General features: G+C 40.1%; 2 protein-coding genes across 5 annotated transcripts in view; both read left to right on the top strand.

Moving 5' to 3' along the window:
• The window catches only part of LOC115444535 (CLIP-associating protein), a 34,290-nt gene extending 23,329 nt beyond the window's left edge, over positions 1-10,961 (top strand). For all 4 annotated transcript variants that reach the window (XM_037439805.1, XM_037439804.1, XM_030170347.2 and 1 more), the window contains 19 exons: positions 202-327; positions 513-636; positions 868-1,027; positions 1,284-1,391; positions 1,676-1,813; positions 2,175-2,359; positions 2,751-2,867; positions 3,073-3,191; positions 3,376-3,506; positions 3,702-3,789; positions 4,193-4,336; positions 4,774-4,882; positions 5,220-5,330; positions 5,758-5,837; positions 6,225-6,369; positions 7,621-7,718; positions 7,971-8,182; positions 8,390-8,671; positions 8,979-10,961. In XM_037439805.1, the coding sequence (XP_037295702.1) occupies positions 202-327; positions 513-636; positions 868-1,027; positions 1,284-1,391; positions 1,676-1,813; positions 2,175-2,359; positions 2,751-2,867; positions 3,073-3,191; positions 3,376-3,506; positions 3,702-3,789; positions 4,193-4,336; positions 4,774-4,882; positions 5,220-5,330; positions 5,758-5,837; positions 6,225-6,369; positions 7,621-7,718; positions 7,971-8,182; positions 8,390-8,671; positions 8,979-9,056 (2,555 nt within the window). In that variant the 3' untranslated portion in view covers positions 9,057-10,961. The remainder of the gene's footprint in view (positions 1-201; positions 328-512; positions 637-867; positions 1,028-1,283; positions 1,392-1,675; positions 1,814-2,174; positions 2,360-2,750; positions 2,868-3,072; positions 3,192-3,375; positions 3,507-3,701; positions 3,790-4,192; positions 4,337-4,773; positions 4,883-5,219; positions 5,331-5,757; positions 5,838-6,224; positions 6,370-7,620; positions 7,719-7,970; positions 8,183-8,389; positions 8,672-8,978) is intronic.
• Positions 10,962-14,423: 3,462 nt separating this feature from the next.
• LOC115444536 (fibrohexamerin) lies at positions 14,424-17,702 on the top strand. The gene is made up of 5 exons (XM_030170348.2): positions 14,424-15,342; positions 15,610-15,826; positions 16,419-16,555; positions 16,999-17,109; positions 17,374-17,702. Exons 1-5 carry the CDS (start codon positions 15,222-15,224, stop codon positions 17,511-17,513), a joined length of 726 nt encoding a protein of 241 aa, XP_030026208.1. The 5' UTR covers positions 14,424-15,221; the 3' UTR covers positions 17,514-17,702.
• Positions 17,703-19,333: the final 1,631 nt, after the last annotated feature.

Raw genomic sequence — 19,333 nt, 5'->3', positions numbered from 1 at the left:
TTGTGTATTTTTTCATTTACTAGTTCCTAGCGTGTATATTACTATTCAATATAGTATCAATTTTTCAAATGTTCTATTTTAACTCGCAGAAGAGGTGTAGTTGTAAAAATGTACTTTTTTTTTCATTTAATACCATCGTAGATAAAGAATCGTGTATGAATGTAGTAGTAGTAGTTATTTAAAGATGTTTGTTTGTGACAGCGCGTGCGAAGCGGTCACCGGCGACGGGCGCGAGCGGCGGGAGCGGCGCGGGCGGCGGCGTGCCGCCCAGCCCCGAGCGCACTGTCGGCCGCTCGCGCTCGCGCCCCGGCGTGTCGCAGTCGCAACGTGAGTACACGATCAACACTCACACCAACTAATTACCCAAATAGAAGGTAGATTGAGAAGTAGCTCCTCTACACTCCAATTTGAAAGAGGGTAATAAAATGTCAAGGTGCTTCTCATCAGCCTATTTCTTCAATCGTTAGCTTGGTCTATTTTTATGTTCATTAACCCAATAATTATCTTCACAGCCACCTCCAGATCCTCGTCGCCGTCGTCGCGCAACACCGGCCCCATGTCGCTCTACAGCGCGCGCAGGAGACCCTCGGGCATACCGAGGTCTCTGGCCGGATCTAGAGAGACCAGCCCTACCAGGTATGTACAGTGGCGAGGATTTGGGTCTGATTCTATAGTCATATAATTTATTAATAAAGTAGTTATTAAAGTCTAGTCATTTAAGTGAAATTGGAATGTTTTCCTCAAAGTAACAAATTATATTTTTAATGTTTGTATAGTGTATCATTGAATTCTGTATTATGTTGTGTTGGTGTTAATCTAGTTTTATTAAAATGCCATGCAATGTAATTTCGTAATGTCCATCTGCAGGAGCGCGGCGCCGCGCAGCGCGCGCTCGAGCAGCGTGGTGGGGTCGGCGCTGCGCCGGCGCGAGAGCACGGAGCGCGCCGAGCGCACGGCGCCGTCGCGCACGCCCGCCGCCACGCTGCGCCTGCTGCAGCAGTCCCGGGACGCCGAGCACTCGCTCCGGGTAGGCTGGCGACAGGCTCCTTCAAACTGGACTGTAACAAATCACCCACCAAAGCTGGACTTAAAACCAAAAACTACTTCCAAAAAAGATGGACTAAAAACTTTATAACTAAATCATTTGAAACTTGAAAATTACATTATAGCATTGCAATGCGCCTGTGTGAAAGTAGAGACAATCACACCTAGGCTAATAGATTATGTACCTACTCCTCATCGATTCACACGTGACACTATTTTTTTAATTATAATGTCTGCAGAGTCCCGAAGACAGCTCGGCGTGCGAAGGTGGTAGGGGGCGTGACGACGACTCCGAGGCTTCCAGCGTGTGTTCGGAGAGAAGCCTTGATTCCTATAGAAGACATGATGTAAGTATTGCTATCAAAAACCAACCCTCTCATATTTCCTCTAATCTTTGAATCAAATTCGGCTCAAAGGATCCAAATATTTAAAGAATTTTTGCATATAGAACTTGGCACTTTGGTAAAATATACTTTGCTAACAATAATATTACTGTTGTAACAAAGACTTTCTATTTTTACAAAGGCCTTCCCAGTAATATAAGATACATTTAAGTCAATTTTAATTCTTAATAAATACACTTTATTGTATTCGACAAATCTTCATTCACAACATGTGTGGTATGTTGCAGAGCGTGTCGTGGTCTGGTTCGGCGTCGCGGCTGGGGTGGGAGTGCGGCTCGCCCCCTCCCCCGCCGCACCCGGACGACATCATCGCCCTGTGCGCCTGCACGCACTGGACTGAGCGCAAGGACGGACTTACACATCTGGTGAGCACACACTATACAACCACTGAGTGAGTGCCAGAACTTGTGGAGGAAGAGAGTGATAAATGTTTGGTTCGAAGTTTAAAATTCAAACATATCGATTCGATACTAATCGATATCGATATTTTAGGACGAAAATTGCTCTTTTGAAATCGTACCTATATTTCAACTATATATTTTTTTTATGATAGACCATTCAGAAAACCAAATCCTGAACAAGATTGCTTCTCCATCCTGTAAGCAATACTTGCTACGGTCTCATATTGGTGGCAAGTCGCTATCACTTTGACCATGTTCTTAAAGGATCACTAGCAATCGCAATTCGCAATAATTTTCCCACCCCTAACAACTTTTTCCGTACCAGGCAAACTACCTGAACAGCGGTCGACTGCTGACCGACGAGCAGCTACGTCGACTGACCGAGCTGCTGAATAAGATGTTCGTGGACGCGCACACCAAGGTGTTCTCGCTGCTGCTGGACGCGGTGTGCGAACTGCTCCTGGTGCACTGGCAGCAGCTCAAGGACTGGCTCTATCAGCTTATGTTCAGGTGGGACGAATCACCAATTTACAACGATATTGAGTGAATTTAGTTGAATTGATAAAGTTTGCAGGCCACTATTGACAGGTCCGACTACAAATCATTATATATAGCCTATAATGAGCAGTGGACTTTAGGTGGCTGATAAGGACGATGAGGGGATTTCAATAAAAAATAATCTTGTGCTATCGATTTTAATTCGTGTAATATGTTGTGTTACACTATCACACCATTGATAACTTGTTTTATAATAAAATGCAACGAATTATTCAACATGTTTAGTACAAGCTCTAATCTTAACTAACTTCAACGATTGTTATTATGGAATGGAAAATTCGAGGAACTTTTTTCTCGAATTAAGTTATGTTAGGTATTGTACAAATAAATGTTTTTGTTTCAGATTACTAATGAAACTAGGCACGGACATACTGGGCTCGGTGCAGAGCAAGATTATGAAGACTTTAGACGTTATACACGAGTGCTTCCCCGCCGAATTACAGCTACACAATATATTCAGGTACCTCTATATATGTCAAAAGAATATCTTTAACTAAGTATGTGAACGCCGTCCTACTTTCCAGCCAGTGTTTTTATATTTTGATTAGATATTAGTGCATATTTATAACAGTATAATTTCGAAATCAGCAAATGTAGTTGTAAGGCAGGGCATGTTATGTTAGTCGATGATCATTTCCGTCATTACCAGGCGTGTGTGGTTGCAGGTTCTTGTCGGACGGCGCGGCGGCGCCCGCAGCACGCACGCGCGCGGCGGCGCTGCGGTTCGTCGCCGACCTCGCGCTGCACTACTGCACGCCCGCCGCACTCGCGCATGCGCTACACGGTACGCACACACACACCAAACAGATATACATACAAACACAAATTATGGTATTGTATAAAATTATGACTTTCAGGAGTAATTGTTCAAATTATCAATTGAATCATTTAAAAACTCATAGTCTTAGATTTATTGTTCAATTGTATTCCACTGTCTAATAACAATGTGACGCGCGTGGTGCCCGCAGGCGGCGCGTCGGGCGCGGCGGGGCGCGCGCTGTGCAAGATGGCGTCGCTGGCGGCGGACGCTAGGGCCCCCGACGTGCGCAGCGCCGCGCGGACTGCGCTCGCCTGTCTCTACGACTGCAACCCCGTACCCGTGAGTGACGCGCTAGACCAGACACTAAACAATGTGACCTAGTGTAATAATAGTCAAAGAACACAACCTCTCTTTATCCGTTACTATATTCCAACTATTAACTACACTGTACTTACTATCACCTAATATAATATAATCAGTGACGGAATAAGAAAAAGTCGATGTCTCGCTAATTAGTAAGTCGTGTTGTTTCAGTTCACAGCGCTGATGAGCGAGCTGCCGGCGGACACGCAGGCGCTCGTCAACAGCGTGGTTCAACAGCATGTACGAAGGACTTCCAGCAGTAAGCATACCATGTTATACTACCTATTTATGATTTCTATAATACGTACTTCACGCATTTAAAAGATTTCATTTAGATTCATAAGCTTACAAATGAAATCAAAATGGTAAAAATTGGATTTGACGTGAATTTAAAGTACAGACTAAAATTAGATTTAACGTGAATTCAAAGTTAAGCACACAGTAGCCTCGTTAGAAATGGAACTGATTACTAATGTGAAGGTATGCAAGTTGAGAACCCAAGGCACACATTGGTCTAATTTTTGAAAATTATGTATGTATTAATCTGTTATCGGTTACTTTAACGGTGAAAGAAAACAAACAAAAAATTCTAGACTAGAATTAAAAGACTAAACTAGACTAGCGCGATGTCAGTGAGTGAGTAGTGTACGGCGGTGTTGCAGCAGGCAGCGACAGCCCGCTGCGCACGGCGAGCGGCGCCAGCGGCGTCAGCGGCGCCAGCGCGCTCAGCGCCGTCGACGACGTGCACTCGCGCATCCGCAAGACCACCAGCGAGATACACACCTACACCGCGCACCACTCCAACGGTAACCCGCTGCGCACACCTCTTACTAAGCCCACGCGTTATAACAGTTCACAATAAGCACGTAACGCATCTCATTGCGTTTATGATGATAGAAATACCGAAATCATTCCACACTCATTTCCCGAATATAACACGGCTGTGTTGCCAGAGATTTACACTGTTAAAAAAAATACAGCCTCTGGAGGTTAGCATTCAGTTCCTAAAACATCATTCATGGTTCATGCTTAGTCGGACCAGTCTTCCAGTTTTTATACATCTCAACTCCTATTCGTTGCCCAGGCATAAAGTTCCTTCTTTCCCAGTTTCAGTAAATGGTTACCTATCAAGTCTTGATCACACCATTACACTATGATAGTGGACGAAAACCTTACTGTGGCCCCAACATAAATACTCCGACGTTTCATCGAGAGATTGTTACCATAAAAATGTATTTTTCAGCGGAGTGCGGCAACTACATGTCTAGCAAGGACTCCGGCATCAGCCAGATGTCGGACGTGACGCTCTCCAACAAGGGGCACAACGGAGTGCCCAACGGACACTACAACGCGTATGTATATTGCTTTTCATTTCACTATAGCCTAAGAGTTTTTCTTATAACTAGAAAGTTCGCCATGTTGTGGTAATACATAGAATTTATTTTGGTATAATTTTATAAAAAAATTCAATTAAATTTTGGCAGCAATTACTTTAATGCAAAAGCAAGCCCCCTAAGCATGTTTCTTTGCTTATACACGCATAAACTAATGTGGATTTCTTCTGCATACATTTTTGATATGAGTTCCGCACTAAACCCTGCAAAAATAGGAGGCACTTAAATTTTCGCTTAGTGGATAACTTACTTTGAATAAGAAAATGTTTGGTAAAAATTTAATTTATATTTACAGGGATCCCCTGGGCCGCGCCGCATCGGCAGACAGTTCGGAAGAAGCAAACAGCACCAAGGAATCCTCACCCGTCCCGACCCACAACAGGCTGGATTTCCCGCACCATCATGGGTATATGATACACTCACTATTTAAAAACTAAACGTCAGTTGAAAGCAATATTATAGAATTTGTCTTGACTCTTGAATAGCCACTAAATTGTGAGAAAAGAATAATGAAAGACTTGGGAATTCAAAAAGAGACTTTTAGGTGCAATGTCACAGATATTCATTAATTAGTATATCTAATATCTAATTGGGTATTTTCTATTTCTGATTTTGAACATCGTTCTATAATTAAAAGAAATATAATAAATAGTAAAGAACCTCTTCTTTGAAAACTATTAAAATTGGTTAAGAATTAAGGCAGTAACTATATTTCAAACACTACAACGTACAAGAGTGGGCGCGTAGTATATCGTTCTATCTCATTCTTTCGCACGCATAATAATTGAAGATTACGTCACGTGTTTGTATATAATTTGTTATGTATGTTGCAGGGAATACAACTCGAGCAATCTGGGTCGCGACAAAATGAAACCTTACGAGACGGACGAGAATGGATACATAGTCACCAAATGTGAGGACCAATTTATTATAATATATAGTGGATCAAAGTGAATACTTAGCGGTATAATTATATTGAAAATTGAATTTATATGTATTTCGTCGCTTTGCTTAGTAGAAATGGTGGTGAGATTGTAGGTTATCAAGGCATTAGTTTACTGTGTACAGTAAGATGTCCATGCCGAATGTAATGAATTATGTTAAAATAATGTAATGGCCCAAGTAAGTGTGTCGCGTTCCGGGATCGGCAAGTGTATATCCGGTTCCAACAGGCCGGCATAATTATGGCAACTGTCGAGGGGTAGTCATCTCTCGTCAGTCGACATTTTATTGTGCCCGTATAAGAAATAAATATCAGAGCTCAGTAGCGAGTAGAGCAATGAGTGTGGTGGTGTTGCAGCGGGGCTGCGCGAGCCGGAGGTGCTGGAGGCGCTGGTGGCGCTGGACGCGGCGCGCGCGGCGCCCGAGACGGCCGAGCGCCTGCTGCTCGCCACGCACGAGCTGCTCAAGTACGGCGACTGCAGGAAGCCCAAGGAGTACTTCAAGTGAGCGCCCTACACTCGCACACCACTACTACACTCATTATTATTAGTTAACTAGTTGACCCCACAGACGTTATCCTGTCTTAACTATGAATTTGCAGCGCGCATTCTGTCAATCGCTTAAATTAACTTTTCTTAAATTTTATAACGTTCCGCTCAACTTCCTTAATTTTTTCTTTCATAAGATCCTTCACCTGACAATAACAAACGCAACAACAACAAATAAAATAGTGAAATCGGTCCAGACGTTCACGCGTGATGGCGTGACCAAGGAAAATAGGGATTCATTTTTATATATACAGATTTGTCATCATTAACCCATATCTTTGTCCCCTGCTGGACATAGGCCTCCTCCTATATGCGCCATACTACCCTGTCTTCGGCCTGTCGCATCCAGTTCTTGCCAGCGATTTTTCGCAGATCGTCACTTCACCTAGCTGATGGGCATCCTACACTACGATTGCCGAGTCGTCGTCTCATTAGTTAATTATCCTTATTATTATAAAATAAACTCGTCTGAATTCTTCGTTCTTGCCAGCGATCAACTCAAAAACTACTAAACGGATTATCATACGGTTTTCACTAATGGACAGTGTGATTTAAGAAGAAAGTGTATGAGCATAATTCATTAATGTTATATACGAAAAATTAAATTATAGGCACATATTATGCTGAATTCCCTGTGCAAAGCGGGGTCAGGTCGTTAGATTTTAATAAAATAAGACCGTACTTTGTATGTATTATAACTCTTAAGGCGATACCTCAAGGTCCATTTTCATACATTTTATTTCGGCTTTAATCTGGGTAACTAAACAAGTATTGGCAAGTAAAGAATTTAAATTCACGTCTAGTTAGTGATTAGTTCTCGCAGTTGAAAGAAAAATGTAAAAATAATTAATAATCATGGATATTTCGGCCTTTAAAATTTCGTCATATTAAATTTTAAAGGCCGAAATATCCATGATTATTAATTATTTTTACGTTTTTCTTCAATTGCGAGAACTAATCACTAACTAGACGTGAATTTAAATTCTTTACTTGCCAATACTTGTTTAGTTACCCAGATTAAAGCCGAAACAAAATGTATGAAAATGGACCTTGAGGTATCGCCTTAAATAACATCTCTAAATTCTCAGACTTATTGGTTTGCTCACAACGAACGTGTGCAACATAAATTAGGATTTAACCCATAACATATGTGTATTAAAACTAGAAATCAATGGGATTCATTAAAGTTATCGTCAATGTTTCCAGGAACATAGTGCGGGTAGCTCTAGCGGTGCTGTCAACGGACGAGAACTCTGGTAACAAAGAAAACTCCGAAGCAGCCACCAACGCGCAGCAAACTTCCGGTGAGTGATCACCTCATCTTTATTGCAATTTATCGACGAACACAATGAACAGCTCGATCGCCTTTTCATTCAAATAATATTCAATATTTGTATTTTTTTTTTTTATCTAGAATAGCAGTATATCGGTTTTGTTAATACAATTGCTTTTTTTTACAAATGCACATTGTACTAAAACCTTCCCAAAACTGAGCTAAGTTAAATTTAGAAGTAAATATCACTAGAGTGTTCATCACCTCCCCGTGTTGCCTGCAGGCTGGGGCACGGCGCAGGAGCGCGCGGCGGCGGAGGCGGTGAAGGTGCTGGTGTGGCTCTGTCGCCGCGAGGAGACGCGCCCGCAGTGGCAGGACTACTTCGACCTCATCGTGCTCAAGCTCATCCACGCCTACGAGTCGCTCAACAAGGAGGTCATGCGCGCCGTCGAGGCCGGCATGCCGCACATCGCCAACGCGGTGCCCGCACACCAGGTGACGCTCGCTATTACTAGCTGTTAATATATTTACACATTTTTCTGTGTCTGGGAAAACAGCAGTCAATAGTGATGAAATAATATGGAGGTTTAAAAAAATCTTAAATATTTATATCAACGTGGCGATGCCGAAACAATATTGGAAACTTGTTAACAAAAATAGATTTGAAATTGTAAATCTGACTAACGTGCTAATACGTTACAGGTATTGGCGCTACTGCGTCCGGTGCTGCGCACGCGCGGGTTCCCGACGTCGCTGTGCGCGCTGAAGTTAGCGGCGGAGGTGGCCAAGGCGCGCCCCACCGAGCTGCCCGACGAGCTGGTGGCCGCGCTGATGGAGGGCGTGGCGCAGCTCGCCGACCACCACAACTCCGCCGTGCGCAAGGCCGCCGTGTTCTGCATGGTCGCCTTCACCTTCGCGCTCGGAGACGAACGCATGCAGCCGCATCTCAAGCACCTCTCCGTCAGCAAGTACCGGCTGCTGCAGGTATGTACCACCGTACACACACACTGCAATTAACTAGATAATAACAAATAAATAAGTCGTCTATATTACATGCATTGACACAAATGAATAACAGCCTGTTTTGAAGCAATTTTTCTAAATTCAATTAGGTTCATTTAGGCACTATACTCGAGCATAATTATTAGTGTGAATATTTTACATTTGAGAATGGTCTTCTGATTAAAGATTCCTGGGACGGACATAAACTAGACAGTAGGAGTACTCATTGAACTTACAGGTTATTTTAATAAATCATATTCAAATTACAATTATTTTACGTTTTGTGCAGGTGTACATCAGCAAGCAGCGCGAGGAGGGTTCAAGAGGTGGCGGTGGAGGCGGCGGCGGGGGCAGCTCCGCGTCGTAGCGCCGGCGCACGCGCGCGCGCACCCACACACGCGCCACGCAGACGGACGCGCCCGCACACTAGCCACACCGCCACACCGCCGCACCGCCACATGTCGCCTCACCCCGCCACGCGCCACACGCCGCCACTGCTGCTCATTATGTTGCCACGCGTATTGGCGCACTTCGTATTGTATTTATCGATACAACTTGCGGACAGTATATAATTGCTGCTTAAAATATCAACAGTTTTGATAATCAGAATAAATGAAATTGAAATCCATACTAATAGTAATGAAGATTTAAAAAAAAACTGTGTGCAAGTTTTATCGGTAGATGCTCGAGAGCGGTTGGTATTTTTCGGAACCGATGTCGACTCCACGATCCGTCTACATCGACTTACTGACGCGCTATAATTTGTTACGAGCACGTGTATGCGTGGGGCGGGTCGTGTGGGCGCGGGGTTCGATTCCGGAGCGGATGTGTATCACAATTGTAGAGATGGATCTCCCGCGGCGGTCACCGTTGAATTTATATATTATTACCCTTTAGAGATGTTACACAAACATCGATAGTTTTCGAAAATTTACAACGAATCGTTTCGATATTACCGAGTACGTAATTGACTGCCATTCTGTAAGAAACCGTCTTATGTTTGTGCGACATTTCTAGGTCACTCATAAAATCGTTAAAAACTAATATACTAAAATTCTAATTGATATTTTTCACCAAATCCATAAAAGCCGTAACCACTTCGCTGTACCTCTAATGAAGAATGATTGGAAGGCAAAAGTAATGAGTGAGAATGTCTCTGTCTCTGTTAAAAGTATGGGATGGTGTTGAGAGTTGTGTACTTGTGATGTGATGTAAACTTAGATTGTAGGTGACACAAGCTAGGAATTGCAGCTATACACTGTATCGATGTTTTCAAAATGATAAATAAATAGAAATAATTCTAAAGTTTTTAAATACTTAAATCTAGGTATTTTATACTCTGTCAGACCTTGTTTATTTAGGTACAATTCAAATAAAGGTTTCTTTAATTTGATAATGGAACCTAGCTGTGTCAAAACTGAAAACTCAGTCTTCGGTGACAGAGAATAAGGACTTATTTAGACGGTGCTGTTATTACCATGTATATATGTCGAAAACTCATTCACGAAAGTTCGATGTCCACACTGCTTTTTGTCGTGCTTTATGCTGTCTTGTTATAACAGCACCGTGTAAACTCGCCCTAAGTCGTAGGAAAAGCCGCGTTGTGCATTTAGTTAGACATTCCTAGTGTGAGACTAACTACTGTTTGAGAAAGGGTCTGAATGTGAGACGACCAAGCCTGGAAACATCAAATATGATATAGAATAGTCATTTTTTTTATAGAAATTATTTACTGGTTTAGTTGAGTTATGTATCAGTACATTATTTCTGTTAAACATATGATGACTATTCCATACTCTAGTCTGTGTATCCAAACTTGTTAAATAATCTCTGTTTTTGACTACAAACAAATCCAAATGGCTTGTTGTTTACAAAATAGCCAATATTTGATAAAACGTTGGCCGCGGGAGATAAAAGACAACCAAATCATTGGCGTATATTGTATTGTTAAGTGCTTGTTAAGAAGGAAGCTTTGAGCGGTGTTATGTGCACGTCGCTCCCACACTCCGCCACTGTGGGCTGTGGAATACCCGGGCATAAACAATGTGTAGGCGTAAACGCGAGCAGTATTGTCTATCACTAAGCTGTCAGATGAAATGATTCAAAATGAATTGAAGAAATAAACAAACACATGTGTTCCCAAATTCATACTAAGATAAAAATTCCCAGTATCAGAAAATACGAGGGTCCTTCAACTGTACAAAAATAGATAGCACGTATAAATTGGCTGTGATTTAAAGTCGATAATATTGGGCTGTGCTGGTAAGGAAAATGAGTGTTGAGTAAGCGAGAGAAAAGACATACCCCCAAAGCAGTTGGGTAGAAATTCCCGATGACTTGTATAGAACTGCTCGTGTCTATGACCACACAGCTTCGATAATAATGTAAAAAAAAAAACCTAAAAAAATATATATTGAATGAGAAGATATGGTTGAGTAAAAATTTTCTGAAGTAGAATACTGTTACTGATTTCATGTCTCTCAGGATAAATAAAATACATTGTTAAAGAGGCTTTATTTATTTGAGACAGTCTATTTAAGTGAATAGGTCTTGTGCCTACACAGGGACGGTAGTGTGGGTGTGACGTGTGCGACTGTGCGCGTTGTAAATGAAATTATTGTCGATAGTTCGTTGTAATGCTCGATAAATGCGTCTGAGATTAAAGCTGTATAAGACTCGTGATTATTTTCTCAACACTACGCCATGGGCGTGAGCGGCCGCGTGTCGATATGTTAACGGTTTCGCTTTTGTTGTATTCAACGTCCGCGGACGCCGATGACTAGTGTTGTGCGATGCAACTGTCGATTTTTCTATATTTTAGAGAAGGCTCTACTTTTCATCGATGTTTAACGTTATCGATGTCTGTTTCACATCACTAATTATGTTTCTCTTGTTTTTTCTAACGCTTCAAGTTTCATTTTATACAACTAACTGTACTGTGTTTTTATATATATGTGTATATGTCTTTGTGTATCATACTATGTTTTTCAAAAACTATTTTCAATGTACTGCGGCTGAAGAGAATCTCATTAGTATTTTTTATGATAATTGTATAATAGATATTGAACTGTGTTGACGAGTAACCAACACTGAAGTGGGTCCCTTGCCAAACTTCTTAGTAAAAGACAAATAATAAATTTAACATGTTGGTATTCATAAAATCTTGGTACTATCGCTACTTTATTGACAGTCAGTGAAGTGACATTGAGACAGCCAAAATGCTAGAATAGTCGTCAATGTGAAATGAAACTGAGACAAACAATTATCAGGCTCAATTAAATTATTCCTATACTTGTATTGGATTAATTAGCACTTCTAACTGCCGAATGAACTTCGAGAACCTTCTACACCGAACTCTAGTGAATTACTTTAAGTAAAGTTGTCAGTACAATGAAATGTGTTTTTAAAAAGTGTTTTCATTTATTTGTTTTACGCATTGTTTGGTATGTTGAAAATATTTGTTGGACAGCTTGTATATATGTTGGACATGATCGGTAGCGGAAGCGTGGGTTAGAGATGTAGCATTTTGTGTTGCGTGCGAGGTGATTGGGGGATTCGAGACGTTTTGCGGTGCATTTACTGGGATTTATAATTTCTTGACGCTGTTTGTATTTCTAAAGTATTCGATGGCGTTGCTGTTGTGTACGATCAGTCGCTTAGTATTACGAACTATGTCGCAAAAAAACACATTGATACGAAAAATACGAGAACAATTATTCCTTCATTTCCGAGTTATGAATGCTTGTGTTATTTATCAATATTGTTTGTAAAAATGCTATTTTAAATTGGGAAAGTATAAGTAACGCCTCTGGTGGTGCAGCTTTAAATAGTAACAGAAATTTATGAGAAATCTTCGTTCAGAACTATATTGAAGATTTAATAGAGTACTAAAAATCTTGTAAGTTATAATTTTTTTTATGATTATTATTGTCGGTATGTTAAAGACACAAAACACTCGATACCCATTCACCCCGCAGATCGTTGGAACCCTCACAAGCTTGTACGCGCAGTCGCGGCGAGGGAATTCGCGCGACACCACTATATTTCACAAATTTCCTCCATTTACATAGTTTAAATCTATCATGTTCATGACCCGCAGTGGTTAAACTCGTACAAGCATCTACAGTGCCTCACCAAACATGAGGGCGCGTGAGCGGAGCGTTTTTAAAAACGCAAAAAAATCCGTAAAAAAAAACGCAAAAAATACTGAAGTAGTTGAAAAATTTAATTAAATCATTGCGTAGTTTCAAAAACTCTGTGCACTCGCGCCCTAAGAATTATATTAATACACATAAGACGTAGTCTCCTGTTGTGTTTTCTTTGGATGCGATATATTTTTTCTCCCATCGTGGGAATATTTTCCCTAATAGCGGAATTGCACTCGCGTAGCTTTGTTTACGTTTTTTGATGTAATATTTTTGCTTTACTAGACAATGTGTAAAGCGTTGTGACGGTGTATTGACATCGTGAATTCCTTTATTTAAAGTGTCTGAGCTTTTATAGTTTGTTTTTTTTTCTCATAATATTACAGTATATTCAGCGTACGATACGCTATGTGTGTCTTCCTTTTTTTTAGATTAAGTTTCTTACTTTTAAGTCCGTTGAATTTATCAAAACGATTGCCTAATTTGATTTTCTTTTACTCCGACAATTTTGCAATAAAGTAAAAAGATTCTTTAAATATTATTTAAAGTATTATGGAAATAACAAAATGGTAATAAAACAAAGATCTTAAATTAGAGTAGGGAACATTGGTTATATTTAATTTTAACTTACACATTACATCTTAAAAAAGGAATTCACGTGTTGATATTTTATTATCATGTTAAATAAGTTGTAGCGGTGAAAAAGTCGTATTCAAGAACTTAATATATAAAAAGAAACATAATAACAGCCAGTACGTTTCTCATTTTAAAACAATAAGGATCACCACAATTGCTCTTGGTATTCTACTGCCAAAAAATCTAGTCATTTTGAAACTCACACGACAATCGTCCCACCCTACATTGTCGCCACCGATTGCGATATAGCGCAAGCCCATAATATAAAGCAAAAAACAAATTGTAAACGATTTTTAATTGAAAAAATATTGCAATATTAAATAATTAAAAAAACAATATTTAATCTTTTATATTCGTGAAGAAACTATGTCAGTTTTTTTCCAACCTGTGACGTAATGTTTATAGACAATTTGAACGTATATTATTTTTACTATTGCTTGAAATTACTATCGACTTCATAAATTTTCCAAAAATGAAAATTCTGGTTACACTTATAATTTAATGTTAAAAATGTGTTATGGGACGTATACAGGCTGTTTGATTTTTTTTTTTTTTAATACATTACCAGTAATACACTGGTTATAAATCCACATACATACGATAAGAATTTATTGTGGTATTCTACGAAAAAAAGACATAAAAATAAGTTTTAAAAAAATAACCGCACAATTTATTTAACACTGTGCAAGCCTCGAGCGGCCGCTGCGCCGCGCCGCCGGCATTTCACGTTACTTCCAATGGTGCGGCGACGACACGACGCCGACACGACGCCGACGCGACGCCGCGACGCACCGGCCGCCGAGACGTGTAAAAGTGCATTTACTAGGCTGAACACGGCTTGTTGAGTGCGAGTGTCGCTGACAGTTATAACCTAACTATTATTGTATTTAATTGATTAATATTATTATTAATAATGTACGATAGTTATGAATAAATAAAAACGATTTTTAAAATGTTTTGTGTTTTGCATCAACCTGTACATCCTAGTTTGCGTCACGCACAGGCATTAAAATTAATTCTAGTTACTTCGTCGGTTGCGTAGTTCTCTAACATTATCTAACAATTATGTCCGAAAAAAAAACGGAAATGTACCTACCTGTAAATACATTGAACTTCACGCCTTTATTCCTGAAGGGGTGAATCGAGGCCAACTACTCATTTTTGATACTATTAAATACCCCAAAGATATATAAGGTTTAAATTCCCATAACTAAAGCGGTCTATTATTGACTCAAATCAATGAACAAATACAACTCAAATTATAAATAAAAGAATTGTTTGTACAGACGCAACCTTACGCAAATACGCTACGAGCTAACACAATATTACTGATGTTTTTATCGGACATGTTTTGGTAGAACACAATTAAAACATGATTTAAAGCAAGCGTTTTTAGGGTTCTGTACCTCAAAAGAAACCCTTACAGGACCACCGACGTAAGTTACCTCAATCAAAATATATAAAAGTTATTGTCTATATTTCTATCAAAATACTAGTAAATACAAATTAGTTAATAGACATGAAAGTACATTTATCAAAATTATAAGATGAGAAATTGGTTTTCCAACAGCAATCGATCTGTAATGTATACCACGGGTCGCGACGGACCTAGCAACAAGTCCTAAACCCAGACCGACTCTCTAACGGCGATAAATAAAGCAATTATTACACCAATATTCCACGACCGCCACAAACATGAACAATAGAAATTCATCCACACTTGTGCAAACCTCACTAATTCGCCACAATCAATGCTTAATGATTTGAACATTCGTCTAGTAGTGTGTCGCGCGTCAACAACATCGCTAGCATACAAAATGCTGTCCAAAACTATCGTTTTAGTGCTTGTCCTCGCCAATCTTTGCAATGCAGGTAATGTATTGAAATTTTAATGTAGGCACGCGCTGTAAGTAGCTCGACTGATGGTAAGTGAACACCATTTATGAACAATCACAGTTACTTAATGATAGAGAAGTGTGATCACAGTTACTCAGTGAGACATAAATGGTACCACCTCATGGCTCCATGCTGCAGACAACTTGTATACAACACGGTACCAGGATTTTAAAAAAGAAATGTTTTTCCTGCTGCTAGCATGACTTTATAACCTCTCATACCACATAAATATTTTATCCCTAGGGCCGCCTAAAGTCATTCGTCCTTGCCGCTTGGAGAATACGGAGTGCATCGTGTCTAACTTGCGTGCGAACTCCCACTGCCGCCCTCCGGCCGGCGGTGTGCCTCCGCGCTACACCCGCCCGCGGTTCCGCTTCGAGGCGCCCTACTTCAACTCCACCTACATCGACGAAAACCTCAACATCAGGAATCACGACAAGTGCGCGGTCTCCGAATTCTTGTAAGTAAGATTTAGGATAAAAACCAAAGATAAGTTAATTATTATTAAAATTCACGAGCGAAATTAATTAAAACGAATAATATAATATACACACACCCACGCACACATAAACTCTTTAATTCCCAAAGGGGTAAGCAGAAGCACAATTGGCGCACCCACTCTCCACCATATTCCGTTCCATGAAGTGATAGGTTGCGAGCCGATCGCTATATCAGATACAAATACCAGACTCTGGGCTAATACTGAGTAGAGAAACCCAATATTACTAACATATATAATATATTTAATACTATAATGACTTCATGCCTGACGGGAGTTTTCATTAAACCATCCCAATATTAATCTTCCATCCAATCCCGTGATTAAACCAATCAAAATAAGTCACATATATAAGCATGTCACAAAAAACTCTTCTGATTGGTCCATTTTCCCGATCGATCGAAAAAAGGCATTGAGATTGTTGTGTTAAAGACGGAGATGAACTAATGTATGTATAAGTACAATTATGAAAAGTTATTAATCATACTTTGTTAAATAGAACTCTAAAATAATAAAATTCTTAAAAACTAATCCATGAGCATCTAAATTGCAGCTACAACCCGTTGACCGACACCGCAGTACTAGCTCTCGACTGTCTGCATCTGAACCTGCAATCCACGAGGACGCTCATCCAACACGCCTCTTACCGAGAGGACTCCTTTTACAGCTATAACATCAATGGCACTTATCGTAAGTAACAAATTGCACTAGAACTGTATTTTCTTTCTATTGCATATAATTTTCTTTTTATTGCATACTGGGTGTTGTTCACGGCTTTGTAAAGAGCTTTTCACGCTACAAAAGTCCCTAAATCATCATCATCAAATCATAAAAAATCTGATTATAAAGGTCAAATATTTACTTCGGGAACAAATTACTGGAATAAAAAAGTAGCCTACTTATGTTAGTCTAGGTCTACCTGGGTTCTACGTGTCGAATTTAATTAAATTTGTCCAGCGATTACTGCGTTTACTTCTAACATGGATCTAGACGTCGACGCTTTCAAAATCTTTCGCATTTTTAACATTATTGAGGGAGAGTTTTACGAGGCAACGGTAGTTTTATTTTATTGTCGAACATTTGCGTAAATGTTATTTATTATAAAAGTATTTTTGTGATGTTGATTGTTGCAGCTCTGATCAGGTTGACGACCACACTGCACGCCGCCAGCGCAATGGACTTGTGCAATGCATTTACTTTCGCTGATGTCACACAGCTGCCTGTCTTTCATGTAGATCCAAAAGGTATTAATATATGTAAACTAATGACTTAGAAGTGTTATCTAAACATGACCGGCCTTAAATATGCATTAAGTATAATTTTACTAAAATACCTGTGTCTGTAGACAAATAACCCATCTTTATTTATCGATTGCATGGAGCTAAATATAGGCCAAAATGCGATTTACAATTCATCTCAGAAGGTTGCTTAAATTTTTTATAAAACTAAGCATTACGTGTACAAAAGACTATTCGTTTCATTCTAAAACTACGGTATCTATTCTACAGATCGTCCAACGGCGAAGTTCCTGACTAAAGACTTGACCAAGCTGAACATCTACGAGATCGAGACGTTCCGGTACAGGGCCAACTCGCTGGCTCGCTTCTTTATCAACCGAGCGCTGTGCGACTTCGGATGCGACGAGTGATGTCGACGAACCACGGCATGAAGTTAGTCACGAGCCTTGCGTATGTCACAGAAAAGGTGACTGATGACTAACTTTAGAACTATAAAGTATATTGTATAATTTGAAAAAGAACAATTTGTTTGATTTATTGTAATACATTGATCACTTGGGTGATTTGTAATTTCCTACAAATATATTATTTTTCATAGATTAGTGTTATTATTTACACTAAAACGATTATAAAAAATACGTAACAATTTTACTATTAGGTCTCTGAAACTTTCGCCAGTTTTATATTTCTATATACAAATGTACAAAGCTAAACACAGAGGAACTCGGTGGCAACTGGCAAAATTGTATGATATTACTATGCCTGCCTGCATGCGTGGGACTGCATGCGCGGTACGGAGGCGCTCTGAGGTCCTGGGTTTAAATCCCAGGTCGGGCAAAGTGATATTTGGGTTTTTCTGCTCAGTATCAGCCCGGAGTCTGGAATTTGTGCCTAATATGGCTCGCCCCTTATCACATCATGGGACGGAACACATTTGGCGAAAAGTGGGGGCCCTAGTTGCGCTTCTGCATACTCTTTCGAGGATAAAAGCGTGCGTGAATGTGTGTGTATGTATGTGTGTGCGTGTGTGAGCGTGTGCATGTGTGTATTTGAGGAATAAGAAATGGCAAGGGAAAATCTCAAGTCAGACAGATGTTGCGCCTGACCAGCCGCGGCCCTTCTATAAAGGAACGTCACCATCTGTCCCTCTTTTACTATACGTCGACTACCTACACGTCGCTACAATTAGTTATCGGGACCATTAATTAGGTGCTAAGTATACAAACATACAGGCCGTATGGCCAGATATAAAGACGACAAGTGGACATTACGCTCGCTGATGTGGAACGGTCCACGAGGTACGAGAGCGAAAGGCCGACCGTGCGCCAGGTGGTCTGACGAGATCGTAGAGACGGCAGGCCGAGATTGGCTAAGCGTCGCGAAGGATAGAGATAAGTGGAGCTCCTTGGAGGAGGCTTTTACCCGAAGGGGGTCCATAACTTAAAAATTAACTTTAATTAAATTAACTTTAAAAGAATTAAGTCACCTATTGCATGTTTATTGAACTAAGTATGGAATAAATAAAGCTAAATTATTATTATTATTAAGTATACAAACTCTTCCCTAGATGCTCCTTCTACATGATAATTATCTTTGATTCCTCACAAAATCTTCTATTTGTTTCCAAGCAACAATCTATTTTTTAGCCGTCAAACATGAAACAAACAAAACAAAAACTCAAATTCTAAGTAACACTATATAACCAAATATAGATATGAAATTAAAGTGAACCACACAAGAGACTCCCGGTGGCGAAGGTAGGCCGCTGGGAGACATGGCCCTGCAGCTACCAGCAAACCAGTATAGCGTTACTCAGGACCGCCTTCGGAAGATATCAGGTACGTGATTAACGGGTAACTGTTGAAGCATTACGAATAGTAGAGAGGACTACATCGATTACTATCTCGTCTTCTCATTTTTTTGAAAAATCCCTAATGCAACTGACGGGAAGCTGATAATAAATAAAAAGGTAGAAATAGTACAGATTATGCTGCATGGTATGCATTATATAGGTACTGGGGATATCAAAACTACGACTGCAATCAAACCTTTGACCCTCAGCGTCATCATACCAGGCAAGAAGTAACATACCAGTACGCATTCAAAGAAACTCAACAAGAAAAACGGGCTCTCTGCTGGACAGCGAGGAGGGACGCGACTGGGCTGCCAGGAGTAGAGACGGAGGAAACGGGAAAAGAAACGATAGACACGTCAACGTCAGATATCTGAA

This window comes from Manduca sexta, chromosome 18 (genome assembly GCF_014839805.1).
Source record: "Manduca sexta isolate Smith_Timp_Sample1 chromosome 18, JHU_Msex_v1.0, whole genome shotgun sequence".
Lineage (NCBI taxonomy): Eukaryota > Metazoa > Arthropoda > Insecta > Lepidoptera > Sphingidae > Manduca > Manduca sexta.
This window is presented reverse-complemented; position numbering and strand designations above follow the sequence as displayed.